Raw genomic sequence first — 14,452 nt, 5'->3', positions numbered from 1 at the left:
CTCTGGACTACTTGGAACAGCCTCCTGGGACAGCACTGTGCAGACGCGATAGAGGCAGCATAATATTCCTTTTTTGCTGCCTTCACCGCCACGTGATAGGCTGAAGATACAGCTCTAGCCCGTGTCTGATCGTCTTTGGAGTGAGACTTCCGCCACCGGCGCTCTAGCCATCTCACCTCCTGTTTCAGAACTCGTAACTGCGGATTGAACCATGGTGCAGTCCGAGCCCTGTTCAGGGGGAGTGGGCATTTCGGAGCCACCCAATCTAATCCCCCGGTGATTGCAGCATTCCACCCACCCAGCCACCCACCAACCAGGATCTCGACCGAGTGGCCATTTGCGTGCTCCAGAAAATCCCCAAGCGCGTTCAGGAATCTATTCGGATCCATAAGATACCTGGGGTGGACCATTTTAATGGGTCCTCCACCCCTGTGGAGGGGTTGTGGAACCAAGAAGTCCAACATCACCAGATAGTGATCTGACCATGACAAGGGCATGGTGGATATACCCCCGACTTCCAGATCACTCCCCGCTTCTCCAGAAACAAACACAAGGTCTAGCGCATGACTGGCTACATGGGTGGAAGCCATGGTCTCCATGAAGTCCTGAGGTGCCCCCGTGAGGACGACCTCTGAATGTACATTGAAGTCCCCCAACACCAATAAGCTAGGGGACTGTACACACACGTCAGAGACCACCTCAAGCACCTCGGCCAGTCATGCAGTGGGGTAGACGGTAGACGAGCAGAATCCCCAGACTGCCCTTCAGGCCCAGCCTCCAGTACATGCACTCAGCAACCTTGGTCTCCCGGAGAGGGGGTCTGGTGAAGACCAAGGACTTCTGGTAGATAACAGCCACTCCCCCTCCCCGATCCCCAGCCCTCGGCTGTTGTGCATACAAAAATCTGGCTGGGCACACGGCCGCAAGAGTTGGAGCAGCAGCCTCAGCCAGCCAGGTCTCCGTATACATGCCAGGTCTGCACCCTCATCCCGGATCATGTCATGGATGAGAGATGTTTTCTGGGTAACAGACCTAGCTTTGCAGAGCAGCACATGAAGGCCAGAAGATGGAGAAACGCCTATACCATTTGCAATATGTGGAGTTCTGAGAACTGAGCATCAAGGTAATTTGCTACAGTCTTCCTAATTTCTGGGTGACATTACCTAGTAAGAGAAACAGAATTTAAGGCAACAGAGTTTTGGAACCAGAGCCCAGGAAACTTACCTTTTATCCTACTATGGCAGCTTGCATGTAAATCAGGGGTGGGCAACTTGTAGCCCTCCAGATGTTTTGGCTCACAATTCCCATGATCCATCACCATTGGCTATGCTGGCTCAGGCTGATGGGAATTGTAGCCTTCCAGATGTTTTGGCCAACATGTTGCCACCCCTGGTATAAAGAGAAGTTCCCTTATACCAGGTGACACAAGGAACCAATAGAGTCCCACCTGGCCCTATAAAACTGCAGACTGGCCTGGAGGGACCTGTGTTGCTTGTCACAGTGATATCACTACAGATGTACGAAAGTCACTTACCTTTTCGCAGCTTTGATTCGCAGTGGGGGGGAGGCGCTCCGTCCCTCCCCCCAGAATCCTCCCTGGACCGGCTCTGCTCCGCAGCGGCTCCATGGAGCCGCTGGCCAGGGCCATCCGCAGCCGGAGTTCCGGACACGGCCGGCTGCTGCAGCCGCAAATGGCGGCCACCATAGCAGCCGCCATTTGCGTCCTGCCAGGCTGCCGTGATAGTACGTAACTATTTACGTAGCCTATCACGGCAAAGAGCAGGGGCGCAAACGGCGGCCGCTATGCCATTTGCGCCGCTGCTCTTTCCGTGATAGGCTACATAAGTATTTACATAGCCTATCACAGTAAAGGCAGCTATTGCATGGCTGCCTTTACTGTGATAAGCTACGTAAATACTTATGTAGCCTATCATGGCAGCCTGGCAGGACGCAAATGGTGGGACGCCCCAGGTAAGTTTCGTCCTGGGGGGGATTCCGCAGGGTGGTGGGGGGCTGTTCCACCACGGGTTTCGAGGGGCCGAATGCCAGTGCATTTGAAATCCGTGGCGGAATTCTCCGCCATGCCTAGATATCACAAGCATCATCCAACAGGTGCCTGTGCTACTCAAGCAACCGCAATCCTCACAGCATTCACAGTACTTGTGGTTGTATTTTTCCATCAGCTAAAAACAGTACAGTGGTTTATGGAAATACAATTTGCATTCCTGTATTTCAAGGAACTCACAGGGCTGGATCCAGATTTAGTCATTCTTAGAGTAGACCTATTGAAATGGATGGGACTTCAGTTACTCATGACTAACTTATGTCCCACTGATTTCAATGGGTCTATTCTAAGTATGATGAAATCTGAATTCAACCCAATGTATTTCTTAAATACAAATGACAAGTCTACAGTACTATATAGTTGATGCTTACAACAGTGACAGGCTGCATATGCCTGTTTTGCATGTACATGGTGGGATGAAGCTCCAAGACTGCATGGGAACCATCCCCTGTTACTCTGAACAATGGAAGAGCATGCCACGTGCATGCTGCAGCCAGAAACTGGCACAAACCCCAAAGTTCTTACACGTACGTCTACCTCATTCATGTACTCCCTAGTGAATACATTCACAATTGCACCTGAAATGGGGGTAATGACAAAATTGGAAACAAGCTAGAAGAACTTACGCAAGTAAAGAAGATGAGCAGCAAGTAGAAAAATCCAAGAGAGCACAGCAAGGTAAGTTCTGTTCTGTATTTTTTAAATTTTGCTTCAGGACAGCCTACAAGGCAAAATAAGTGCATTCACTTTAACGTATCTTGAATGTTGCATGATGGGAAACAAAAAACAGACAAACAATCATACTATACCTATTACTCTTAATGTAATTGTACTTTGGTTGTATTTTCTCACTGGTGTCTTTAAGATGCATTTATATATCCCACTGCTATAACTTGTAATATTTTTAATTTTCAGAGAATGCCAGGTGCTATTAGAGACCTCTACGGATTCATTACGTTCTCTTGAATAATCATATTCCTTATGATATTGCAGATCCTGCAGTTCTTCACTGTTGTCACCAATCTGCAAAACAATTACACATTAATGGGTAGTTATACCAGCAACCAACCAGAAAGTACTTTTACTCCATTGCTAAGCAATTACAGGATTCAATTATGTCACAGTTTTAGGACTCTAATTTAAAAGGATCAGCCCAGACCCTTTTTGAGACTCTGAGAGGCACAGGGACCAAATGTTCATTGAAGCACACAGGTGGGCAACTTGTGGCCCTCCAGATGTTTTCACCTACAACTCCTAGCAGTCCTAGCCACCTTAGCCAGTGCTGAGAGATAATGGGAGCTGTGGGCCAAAACAACATCTAGAGGACCACAAACTACCCACCCCTGATTTAAGGGGGACCCTTCCATCTTTTGCACCTACTGTTAATGTCATTTTTGGCAACATGGTTTTCTAAGTATGTTCAATGGTCTATATTCCTATCAGTTGTAAATGTGGTGTGTATGTGGTTTCTAGCAGTGGTCACTACATTTGTATATTTTTGTAATCCTGAGGTATGACCTTTTCATAAAGAAGGGAATAGCACTTTGAGCTGCATATGCTCCATGAGGTTTTTCTATTCAGATGGGTTCTGGATGTCTTCGCTTCACAGCTGTTCCTGTATAGATCAGGCCTAGCTCAGAAGGACTAGGTAAGTTACTTGTTCATACATTATAATGAGGATTATAATTCTGTGTATCTTGGGTTTACTGGTTTTTGAGTTAGTGGAGCTTGGGGGAAAAAAGTTGGTAACGTTGTCTATCAGTAGCTTTGCTGCTACTGGCTAGGCAGTGGTAGGCAACCTTTTGGGGCCTGTGGGCATTTTTGGTATTTGAGAAATTGTCCACGGCACAGCCACAAAATGGCTGCCATGGGAGGTGTGGCTGGTCACAAAGGACAAGTAACTTCTCCCAAAGACTGAGTACAAGGAAGAGAAAGGATCTGAGCCCCAACACACTAAATAGCTCCTTTGGGCCCACAGTTTTTAGCGTCAACAGAAACCTGTTTCACAGAAGGCAAAGTCTTTTCTCCTCACTCGACCAGTCAGCCTATTCCTCCATCTCTTTCTCTTGCTCACTCTATATCACCACCTACAGAAATGCCCTCTCCCTCACACACATACACTCACACACACACACCCAGCCACCCTCCATCCATACACACGCACCCCATGTATCATTCATGCATGCATACATACATATCCCTCCTTTTTCCTCCTCAGTGCAAGCACACACAAAACTGCACTCACTTTTTTTCAGGATCCCTCCAAAATCCCTCCTTAAACCCTTTTGCTCTCTCTCTTTCTTGCACACATGCAGCCTACATTAATCTAGATATACAGGCTGGGTTCGCAGGATCGCAGGGGCAAAAGAACCCATTGTGGGTTCTTTCCCCTCCCCCATATGTGCCAGTCGTGCAACTACCATTCACGTGATTACCCATGATGTAGGACAAGTTGCCCTGTCATCTGAAACCGGTGCAGCCATAGTCACTTTTCACCCACCCTACAATCCTTACTGCACATTGTGGATTGTAGGGTGGGTGAAAAGTCACTACGGCCACACCGCACACCGGGTTCAGACAACACACGGGTAATGATGCAAATGGTGGTCACACGACCAGCATGTGCAGGGGTGGCGGGGAAAGAACCCATAATGGGTTATTTCGCCTCCACAATCGTCCAAACAAGGTCACAAGCACACAACCCTCCCTGACCCCACAGATGCCTCCAACCTGGCTTCCCCCCATTGGCTTCCTGCTGCACTCCCTCTCCTTCTCCATACTGGCTTTCTGCTGGCTTCCCTGACCCTCAGTTGGCTTACTGCTGTCCTTCCAAGCCCTGACTTCTCCCTTTAGCCTCTCCCACCCCCACCCACCAATTTACCAGACAGAAGTGACAGAAATCCCTTTTACTTTCCCCCCTTCTCTTTCTTAGAGGCTGGGTGTACTGCAGAGGAAAGCACTGGCCTGCAGCCACCCGCCATCTTCATTTCCTAAGAATGTCTCTGAGCTCCATGTGTGAGCCAGAGGCCTTCACGGAAAATCAAGATGGCAGTGGCTGGAGGCACTTACTTTGCTTTGAAGCAATCCTAGCTGCCAGTAAGAAGATGTGTTAATTATGTTTAAAAACATTAAGAAGTGGGAAGGGTAGGGCAGCTCAATGGGTGCCAAGAAAGGTGTCTGGGGGCACGCTGGTGCCTACCTGATAATTGACCAGCTTCCTGCCGCCCTGATGAGCTGCCATTGTGTGCAGTGATAGGGGCGGCAGCGGCAGCAGGATGGGATGGGAACCCAGAGGGAAGCTCCATGGCATTTCTCTCTTGGCACCAATCTGATCCTGCCTCTACTGCGGCTACCGAGAGCAACTGAGCCAGTCTCTGCCAGGCATGGCAGAGGAAGCCGTGGCACCGGCACCGGAGTAGCTGCCATCCTGCCAAAGGAGAGCGGGAAAGAGATTAACCCTTCCTGCTCTCCTTTGGCAGAATGAAGCCGAGAAGGAAGCACGTGCTGTGACAGCTATGACAGCCATTAAAACCAAGTATCAGAATAAACTGAACTTAGAACCAGACCTTCCAATTGCGGTATCAGAAAATGTTAAACCAAGATTTTCAAAAATGGCAAAGCATATTCAATCACATTGCTCTCACTAAAAAATATTATATTAATAATATTTTTAGTGAGAGCAAGAAGGGGTTTTGTACCATTAATAAAAAATATTTTTAAAATATTGTTTATTTCATCTTTATCTCATCCTTTTAAAATTTCTATTTGTATATGTTTTATAATGTACATAATATATTAGTACAGTAGTACACATATATAATTATAAATAAATAAGTATACATATATTGGGGGTACATGATCAAAAAATTTTTACTGATAGGAGTGCGCGATCAAAAAAGTTTGGAGACCACTGGTCTAGAGGCAGAGTGGGATGGCTCAGACCAAGTACAGCTGAGGCCAAGTGGGCTATTCTAGAACCACAAGCATGAAATTTGAAGGGAGGGATGGGCCTATTGCAGGGGCCAGGTGGAGGTGCAACATCTAATATATTTATAGTGAAATCTGTGGCAGAGTGAAATGGTTTTCTCAAAGCCTTGAGCTGGGCAATATCACACACACACACACACACACACACACACACCCCACCCCAAACTCCATTGCTAATTATCACCTTTTGGAAGTGGTCAGGGAATGTCTCCTGCAGTTGCCTAGCAACCTGGTACTCATGTAAAATGGCAGCCACGCAACTGGAAAACAGGAGAATTGAATCACTTTCTGGGCACAGTGGTACTGAGACAAATGTTTCATTTGTCCAGTGGGGAAGGTTTCCTTTGTTAAAAGTCCATGGCAGAGTTGCCTACTGCAAAGCTCCTATGAGATGCTCAGATATATAGCATTCTAAGAGGTTTGTAGCACATTGCTGAAAGGCTGATGAGCAGTTATATTTCATCAGCGTGAATTATTCAAACACAGTACATATAAGTAGATAATGCATCTAGACAAAAAGGGTCAGGGAGCTCCTTGCCAACACATCCTGTCTGATATATCAAAAAAAAAAAAAAGATGAGTTATAGACACAGGCATAGAAATATATCTCAATGTTCTCGTTCTGAATTTATACAAATGTTGTACTATTTGGATAATCTCTCTTAGCCTTTCCAATGACAATTTTTTTCTATATTGTATCACAATGCAATAGAGTTCTCTCTTATTACACATTCTTTCATGGGCAAGGCTAAGTAATAACATTTTGCCAGTGGAGACATCTAGTGGTAAATTGTTAGTTTGACAGAAAGATTCATCTTCATTTAGTGTTGGCAAGCAAATTTTTCTTTAATTAATTGCTTGTAAATAAATTACAATTCTGAACATGCTTATGAGATTTTAAATCACCTTGTTTCTCGATTGTGACTTCTTACATTTTTCTCTCTTACTTTTCTGACCATATTTTATATATCTTTCTTCCTAAAACTTCTTTGCACATCCCACTGTAACAGGCAGTAAAACATTCATCCAAGACAAATTATGTTAGCTCTCAAATGCACATCTGCTATCAGCCCTAACGTTTTTACATCTCCAATCCAATTAAAAAAACGCCCAAATACCACTACCTAATGCAGCTCTTGGGTGAATATTTCTCAGACCAGCTAGACTAAACATAAATGGCCAGTGTCAAATATGCCAGATGAAGTCAAATTACAAAATGCCCAATAAAATCTAAGCAGATATTCATAGGGAATACGGTAAGAAAGCATGTGTTCCTTCATATCTAACTGAGCTCAAGGTTATCTTGTCAGATGTTTTTAAATTTTAAGCCTTGCTCCTCCCAACCCACTCCCCAAATTATGAAACACATTCTTCTGATAAGCTAGTCTTTTTACCCACCATTACTATCTTTCAGTTAATTAAAAGGAGTTAATTTTCCAGATTTCAAAAAGAAAATCCAAAGATCACATTACACATAGAAGATATACAAGATGTTGCATCTATGTATATGATAAACATTAACTTTTACTGATTACTTGGAGTTACTGTTCAAAACTATGTCAGAGGAAAAATACCCTTCTGCCTTTCTTTTTTTAAACAGACTTTAAAAAATAATTATTTTATTTTAGAAAATTAAAACAACTAAGGGTGCAATCCTATGGGGATAGGCAGCCGCCTCCGAACTTGGAGGTGACCGCCTATCCAATGCAGGGCAGGAGAAGCACGGAGGGGATCGTTCCCTCCACACTTCTCCTGCCCTGCATTTGCAATTTCAGCTGTCTAGCTGCGGGAAGGCAGAGCGGGGGAAGATGTGTTGTACTGGCATTTCTACCTCCCCCACCTCGGAATGCCCCTGGAACGCTCCATTTTGGCCACTCCATGCTCCTCTTTGGAGCACAGGGCTGTTCCATGCTGCCTCGCAGGCAGCACGGAAAGGGGGGGAGGGCTCTGAGGTCAGTTCCCAGAAAACCACATATCCTATGGTCATCTAGCCACTGACCAGCAGTCATAGGATTGCTCCCTTAGGGTGCATTCCTATGGATGTTTAGACAGAAAAAAGTCCTACAATTCATAGCATGCCCCAGGCAGTATGGCTGACTGGAAGGATGCTGGGAGTTGTAGGACTTTTTTCTGTCTAAACATGCATAGGATTGCACCCTAAAGGAATTTGAGAGAAGATTTGTCTTATTGACACTTTCCTGGGGTCAGTAGTACTGAAATGCTTCCAGATTTTCAAGTATCAGTCAAAAGTTTTGGTCTATTATGTTGTTGGTATATTTCTCACTTTCCTTTTTTTTGCTGGGGGGTTTTGGTGGGGGAGGAGAAGCCAAACTTTAAGATAAAAGAAACTGATGCTGAAGAACATCAAAACACAACCATTTGAAACACCAACTTCACAAATGTTTTGAACTCGTTAAATAAAGTTTTTAGGACAATAATTTTTAGTTTTACAAAATTTAGCATGAGACATAGATGGAAGAGAGCGCCCTGTGTGTCTCTATATGTAAGCCCTGAAAGGAGAGGAGACACCCATTTCAAAATGCTACTGTGGGTCATAGCCCAATCTAGGCTGAAAACATAATTCAGCTTCCCAGTGGAATGAGTCTAACCATCAGCTGAAATAATCACATTGAGAAGAAATACATAATAATGGAAACATTAGAAGAAAAATGCTGCTGACAAGGAAGAGTATAGAATGAATGAATTTCTACACACTAGTTTCCATTCTAACACAATGTAATGGATGAGCACCCACATTACTTCATTGTAGTTGGAGAAATGGGGTGGAAAGTTTAAAAAATACTGGACCATTTGATGGCAAATTGAATGAATATATAGAATAAATTTCAAATAGTGCTGCTGCATTACAGTGAAACTGGGACATTCTTCAAAGCCCACATGAACATTGCCTAGATCTATGTTTTGCCATTTTTTATTTGCATAACTAGCTTTCAATGAAAAATTTCAGATTCTTTGGCTGCAAAATATGGATTTTTTTAACACAGAAAATGAACAGTAAGTATGAATGTATTCTGGGTGAGCTATATGATCATGTGAACTGAGGTAAATTGTTATAGGGTTTGGGGTGCACATCCCACAGCCCCTCAAGGTTTTATCTGTGGTCTCCTGTGACCCCACCCCACTGCTGCTGATTAACTGCAGTACTTATGGGCACCGCCAGCCCTACTGCCGCTAGTCCTGCCGCAGTGGTCACCGCTCCCCACTACTGATCGCCCACTTCCCTCTGAGTGTCATCTCAGAAGGGAGGTTGCTATGCTGACTTGCCTTCCAAGAAGACACTCTAGCAGCCCTCTGAATGTTGAAGTCAAAACATCTTCTAGGAAAGGCTTGGGAAGCCACCCTCTGAAGACTCTTTGATTCCTGTCCTCTGAGTGCAACAGCTGCTGTGACTCTTTAAGGAGTGAGCTGGATAGGTGAGCCCCTGAACAGGGAATTTCAGATAAGGCCCCACAAACAAGAAGACCCTGGACCTTGGGGGGGGGGGGTGCATGCCCGTATACTTGTGTATGCATATGCTTATATGGGGTGCATGAGTGCAGCCCCCAAGCCAGCATCACACATACCCCTTTGGGCTGAAAAGGCTGTGCACCTCCTGTTAGAGGGATTTATATATTATCCTGTTCTAAGCCCTTCATCAGTGCAATTGTATTAACAGTTGTATGTTTACGATACATGAGAAAGGATTAGTAGAAGTTGCATTAATATGAATTTTTACACCCCGCTGCTATTGTTAGATTAGATTAGTACATAGTATTTTTAAATGTAGTTTTAAGTTAAGTATTTAAACCCTGATTTCTGTACATAGTTTGGGGGGTATTTCTTGCAAGGTCACAGAACCACAGAAATGGTTTGAGGATGCTCACCAACCCCTGTTGGCTTTACGGTCTGATCATTAATTCTACGCAGAGAGCAGCACACACTGCACAGTCACATCATCATCATATCTTTTTAAGCAGAAGAAGTCAAAGGTTAATTGTTTGCATTTACTACACAATTCAGAGTGACCCTGTACTAGTGATTTAACCTGAGAGCTGTTTGAACTTTACAGTCCAAAATGTCATACTATTTGTTGGAATTACTGTTTAATTGGCCCTTTGGGGGCTTTATACACTGTTCTATTGATTAGACCCTCAATAGATTTTTTTAAAGTGATTAATTCTACAATTTGGTTGCCTAGCTCCACTCTGTCATCTTCACAGCCTCACACCACCTGTGTTTAAATGTTTTCACTGATCAGAATAAAGGTCAGTTATGCAAAAGAGAGGAAGAGAGGCATCGTAGAGCACGGAAATTTAAATGATTATGAACAAATACAACTACTACTGTTTAATGCTTAATTAGTGCCAATTGTGTTATAGCACAGTAGAGAACACAGAAGTGAGATATTCTCTGCTCAGAATGTTAGAATCTCAAAATCAATTCACATCGAAATTGGCCATTCTCAGACAAATACTTATGTGTAATACGTGAATCAGAACTAGCTGCAAGTGTGATTCCGGCAACATATTATCCAGCCTCCACAATCACATCTTGTTGTATCCATGATTGCCTTGATTTACACAATACAGTATCCCTACAAATATATCCACTAACATTCTTACTAGGCATTAAATAAAATGTGGATGTATGTGGGCAATAAGGTAAGAAAACAGTGGCAGGGTCTTACCTTATACCAAGAGACTGCCCCATTTGTGACTTGTAGATCCTGGGAAATTTTACAAGGGAGCAAGACATCTTCACGACATGTTGCCACAACCTGTAGTGCGGCATCAGCGACCCCAGAAGCCACAACTGCAAGAAAGAAGAAAGACAATTTATGAAGAGAGATTGCTTAAAAAAAAAAAATCTGACCAGTTGCAGAAGGATCTTTAAGGGAAAAAAAACAGACCCTGAAGGCACATGTGAAAAAAAAATAGCGAAGAAAATTAGAAAGGACGAAAAAAAATATTTACCTTGACTTAGGAAGACAAGCTGATACCAATAAAGTGAAGCCATGAGCATACTGTAGAAGTGGGTGTTTTCAGGACAAGATGTGAAAACAAATGAAAGTGATGATGCCTACAGCTCTGTACAGTTAGGAAACAGACAGTGGGGGATTCCCCCCACCTAAGGAAGTGTTAAAGGTCACTGGCTGCAGGGGAAAGTCCCATAGACTTTCCTTAGTTCTCTTTTTCATGACTGACGTTCATTTCTACGCTCTACTTCCTGCTCTTTAGCCAGTTACGAATCCAAAAGAGGGTCTCTTCTTTTATCCCATGACTACTACGTTTACTCAGGAGCTTTTAGTGAGGAATGTAGTCAAAAGTTTTTTGAAAGCCCAAGTATACAATATTTACAAGTCACCCTCATCCACATGTTCAAATAATTAGAAAAGACTAGTGTGACAGGACTCACCCTTGCAGAAGCCATGTTGATTCCTCTTCAGCAAGACTTGTTCTTCTATATGTTTCAGAATTTTATTGTTAATCATGTTTTCCACCAATGTACCTAGAACAAACATTAAGTTAACCAGCCGGTTATTTCCTGGATCCACTTTTAAACACTGGCATTTCACTGGTCACTTCTCTGTCTTCAGGTACAGAGACTGATCTTAGAAATAAGTTACATATTTTTGTTAGAAAATCAGCAATTTTACATTTGAGTTCTTTTAAGAACTCTTGAGTGGATATCATCCAGACCCAGTGCTTTGTTAATTTGTCAATAAGGCCTAGAACTCTTGTCACCACTGTTTGCCTACGTTCTTCAGACTCCTTCCCTCAGAAAGTCAGTTCAGGCACAAATATCTGCCCTGCATCTTCCACAATGAAAGCAGAAACAAACAAAAATAATTTAGCTTCTTTATAATCACTTTATTGTACTCTTGTTGTTCAGTCGTTAAGTCGTGTCTGACTCTTCGTGACCTCATGGACCATAGCACGCCAGGTCTTCCTGTCCTCCGCTCTGTCCCGGAGTGTGCTCAAATTCATATTCATTGCATCGGTGATGCTATCTAGCCATCTCATCCTCTGCTGTCCCCTTCTCCTTTTGCCTTCAATCTTTCCCAGCATCAGCGTCTTTTCCAGAGAGTTTTCTCTTCGCACTAGGTGGCCAAAATATTTGAGCTTCAGCTTCAGTATCTGTCCTTCCAATGAGCACTCAGGGTTGATTTCCTTTAGGATGGACTGATTTGACCTCTTTGCAGTCCAGGGGACTCGTAAGAGTCTTCTCCAGCACCACAGTTCGAAAGCTCTAGCAAACCTTTAACTTCCTTGTCATCCAGAGAACCAACTGCCTCCAAAGCCAGTTTCCTGCTTCAGATGAATGGATGGATATATATATGTTTTGTTGGTCAATGCTTTGTCATTAGGGCTGAGATGCTTTGTTAGGCTGGCCATGTGTCCTTTTTTTTCTTTTTACAGAAGACAGTCCTCTATTTGAAGGGCTAACAGGGGACTGACCTCTGTTTGAAGGCCTGCTCTTACTCCAATCCCAGATTAAAGATAAAGAACCATAAGAACTGTTGCCCATCAACAGTTAGACCTGGGCCAGATCTATATGGCAACAGAATGTGAAGTACTTTCATGTTTAATACAGATTTTCATGAAATCGGCTTTAGTCTGTCAGGGACACAAGTAGCCAGAAAAACGGAATATACAGTACCTTAAAACGCTCTTTCACAGGTCACATTGCACAACAATCCTTATTTTGGAGTCGTGTGGGTGGAGTCCCACCACTTGCACTGAACACCATCAAACACGTCAAGGCTGCTGAGCAAATGAGAGGCTTGTTCCCTGCCCCTGTCCACGCTCCCCTGCTCAGGGAAGTTTGGAAGCGCTGAATTCAGTCCCTATAGTTTAACCCCACACCTCTCCCTTCTCATCCACCATTGGAATATTGTGAAAGATTAAAGATTAAACTGCACTTTTATGAATGGAGAAAACAGGCTGCATTCTATGAATGAGTCAAGCCGCTATCCTGACACATCGGAATTGTGAGACTGCACCTTTAAGAAGGGAGAAAACAGGCTGCATTCTATGAATGAGTCACAAGCGGCAGCTCCTTACGGTGCCCCTTCGCCACCCCTTTGGCTCTCTTTCTTGCCTCTGCTCCTTACATCTGAGTAGACCCAGTGGGCTATTGTCCCAACCCTTCTCTCCCGACCAGGCACAGCCAGGCACAGACACACCCCTAGGTATGACAAGCATGCAGGATTTAATTCAAGTGAATGGGGCATACCACAGCTGAAGCGTGTGGAAGCCGCATTTAAGGTAAAATAGGCACTAAAATGATTTTCAGAAAATGCTTGTTTTAGAAGGGGAAGTGGTGGGGTGACTGTGGGGTGGCCACGATGTCATGTGTCCGGAACAACCCTGAAGTGGTTTCCCTCCACAGTAAATCACACATGTAAATTGGCTCTTGCACAGCAGACTGACAGGCAGGCACACTGGTCACCTGGTCACAGTCTTCCACACTATGGTGAGATATACTGTTTTTCTATTTATACTATTATAATTATTTCTAAATTTGCATCTATGCATATAAAATAACATACACAATTTTAATGCAAATCAGTGTCCTATTCTTGGTGATGCATGTTTGGGCAGTTCATAGGTGGCCACCCTACCCTTTGTCAGATAGGGCTCCCCTCATGCTCATATTTCAGTAGCAAAGATAAGTTATGGACACAGTTTCTCTGTATTTTTGTTATTGTATTGTTTCTTGTAAAAAATAAATCAATTTTTCTAAATAAGCACGTAAACTAATTGTGCAGAAATGTAACATATAAATTCCACTGTATATGTTAAACCTTTTAACATGCTTTTCTCTTAGTATGTTTTCCCTCAAAACTACTGCAAATATAATCAATATTCTCTCATTGAGTAAGGCACAAACTACCTGAAACATCATCAGGGCAACAAAGAATAAAACAACAACAACAACCAGAAAATGAAAGGTCATTTGGTTTATACGAATGTGCTCACTTTGAAGAGGTTTTACAAGTGGGTTTTTCCCCTCTTTGGGTAATGTTTAGACTCTACTTTCCAGATCTGAGCACCTGCATACATGACTCCCATAACCCAAAGTCACCTCTTATATAAAAAATGAGGATAATTTTTATCCCCAAGCTAGCTCAAGTTAGTCATAACTAAGACTGAGCTTTAAGTTTTTCTTTTAGAAATAGCAGCAAAGGGGGTGATTTGGATTGGACTGTGGTGCATAGAGAGGATGGGTTGATCCTTCCCTCCATGTCATTTTCTCACCGAAAATCTCTCCAGCTGTGATTTGCCCCTGAAGGTGCCATCTGCTGCAATCACACCTTCAGTAGTTTCAGTAGTTTACATAGGGGTGGATAGATATATATAAATAGGCTGAATTAAGGTCAGTTTCATGTGGTTGGAT

The 14,452-nt window shown here is 43.5% G+C and overlaps 1 protein-coding gene across 11 annotated transcripts in view; it reads right to left on the bottom strand.

Moving 5' to 3' along the window:
- The window catches only part of CD83 (CD83 molecule), a 40,492-nt gene that overhangs the window by 9,173 nt on the left and 16,867 nt on the right, over positions 1 to 14,452 (bottom strand). For 6 of the 11 annotated variants that reach the window (XM_084850207.1, XM_084850201.1, XM_084850203.1 and 3 more), the window contains 4 exons: positions 11,468 to 11,560; positions 10,740 to 10,864; positions 2,875 to 3,088; positions 2,692 to 2,786 (listed from right to left, as the gene is read on the bottom strand). In XM_084850207.1, coding sequence (XP_084706333.1) covers positions 2,692 to 2,786; positions 2,875 to 3,088; positions 10,740 to 10,864; positions 11,468 to 11,543 — 510 coding nt within the window. In that variant the 5' untranslated portion in view covers positions 11,544 to 11,560. Of the gene's footprint in view, positions 1 to 2,691; positions 2,787 to 2,874; positions 3,089 to 6,236; positions 6,313 to 10,739; positions 10,865 to 11,025; positions 11,115 to 11,467; positions 11,561 to 14,452 lie in introns of those variants that run through there. The other 5 variants (XM_084850205.1, XM_084850206.1, XM_084850210.1 and 2 more) reach the window with 3 other exon arrangements.

Source organism: Heloderma suspectum, chromosome 4 (genome assembly GCF_057233095.1).
Source record: "Heloderma suspectum isolate Gila_16-S chromosome 4, 16-S_ref, whole genome shotgun sequence".
NCBI lineage: Eukaryota > Metazoa > Chordata > Lepidosauria > Squamata > Helodermatidae > Heloderma > Heloderma suspectum.
Note: the sequence above shows the minus strand (reverse complement) of the source record. Positions and strands in the feature narration are given on the sequence as shown.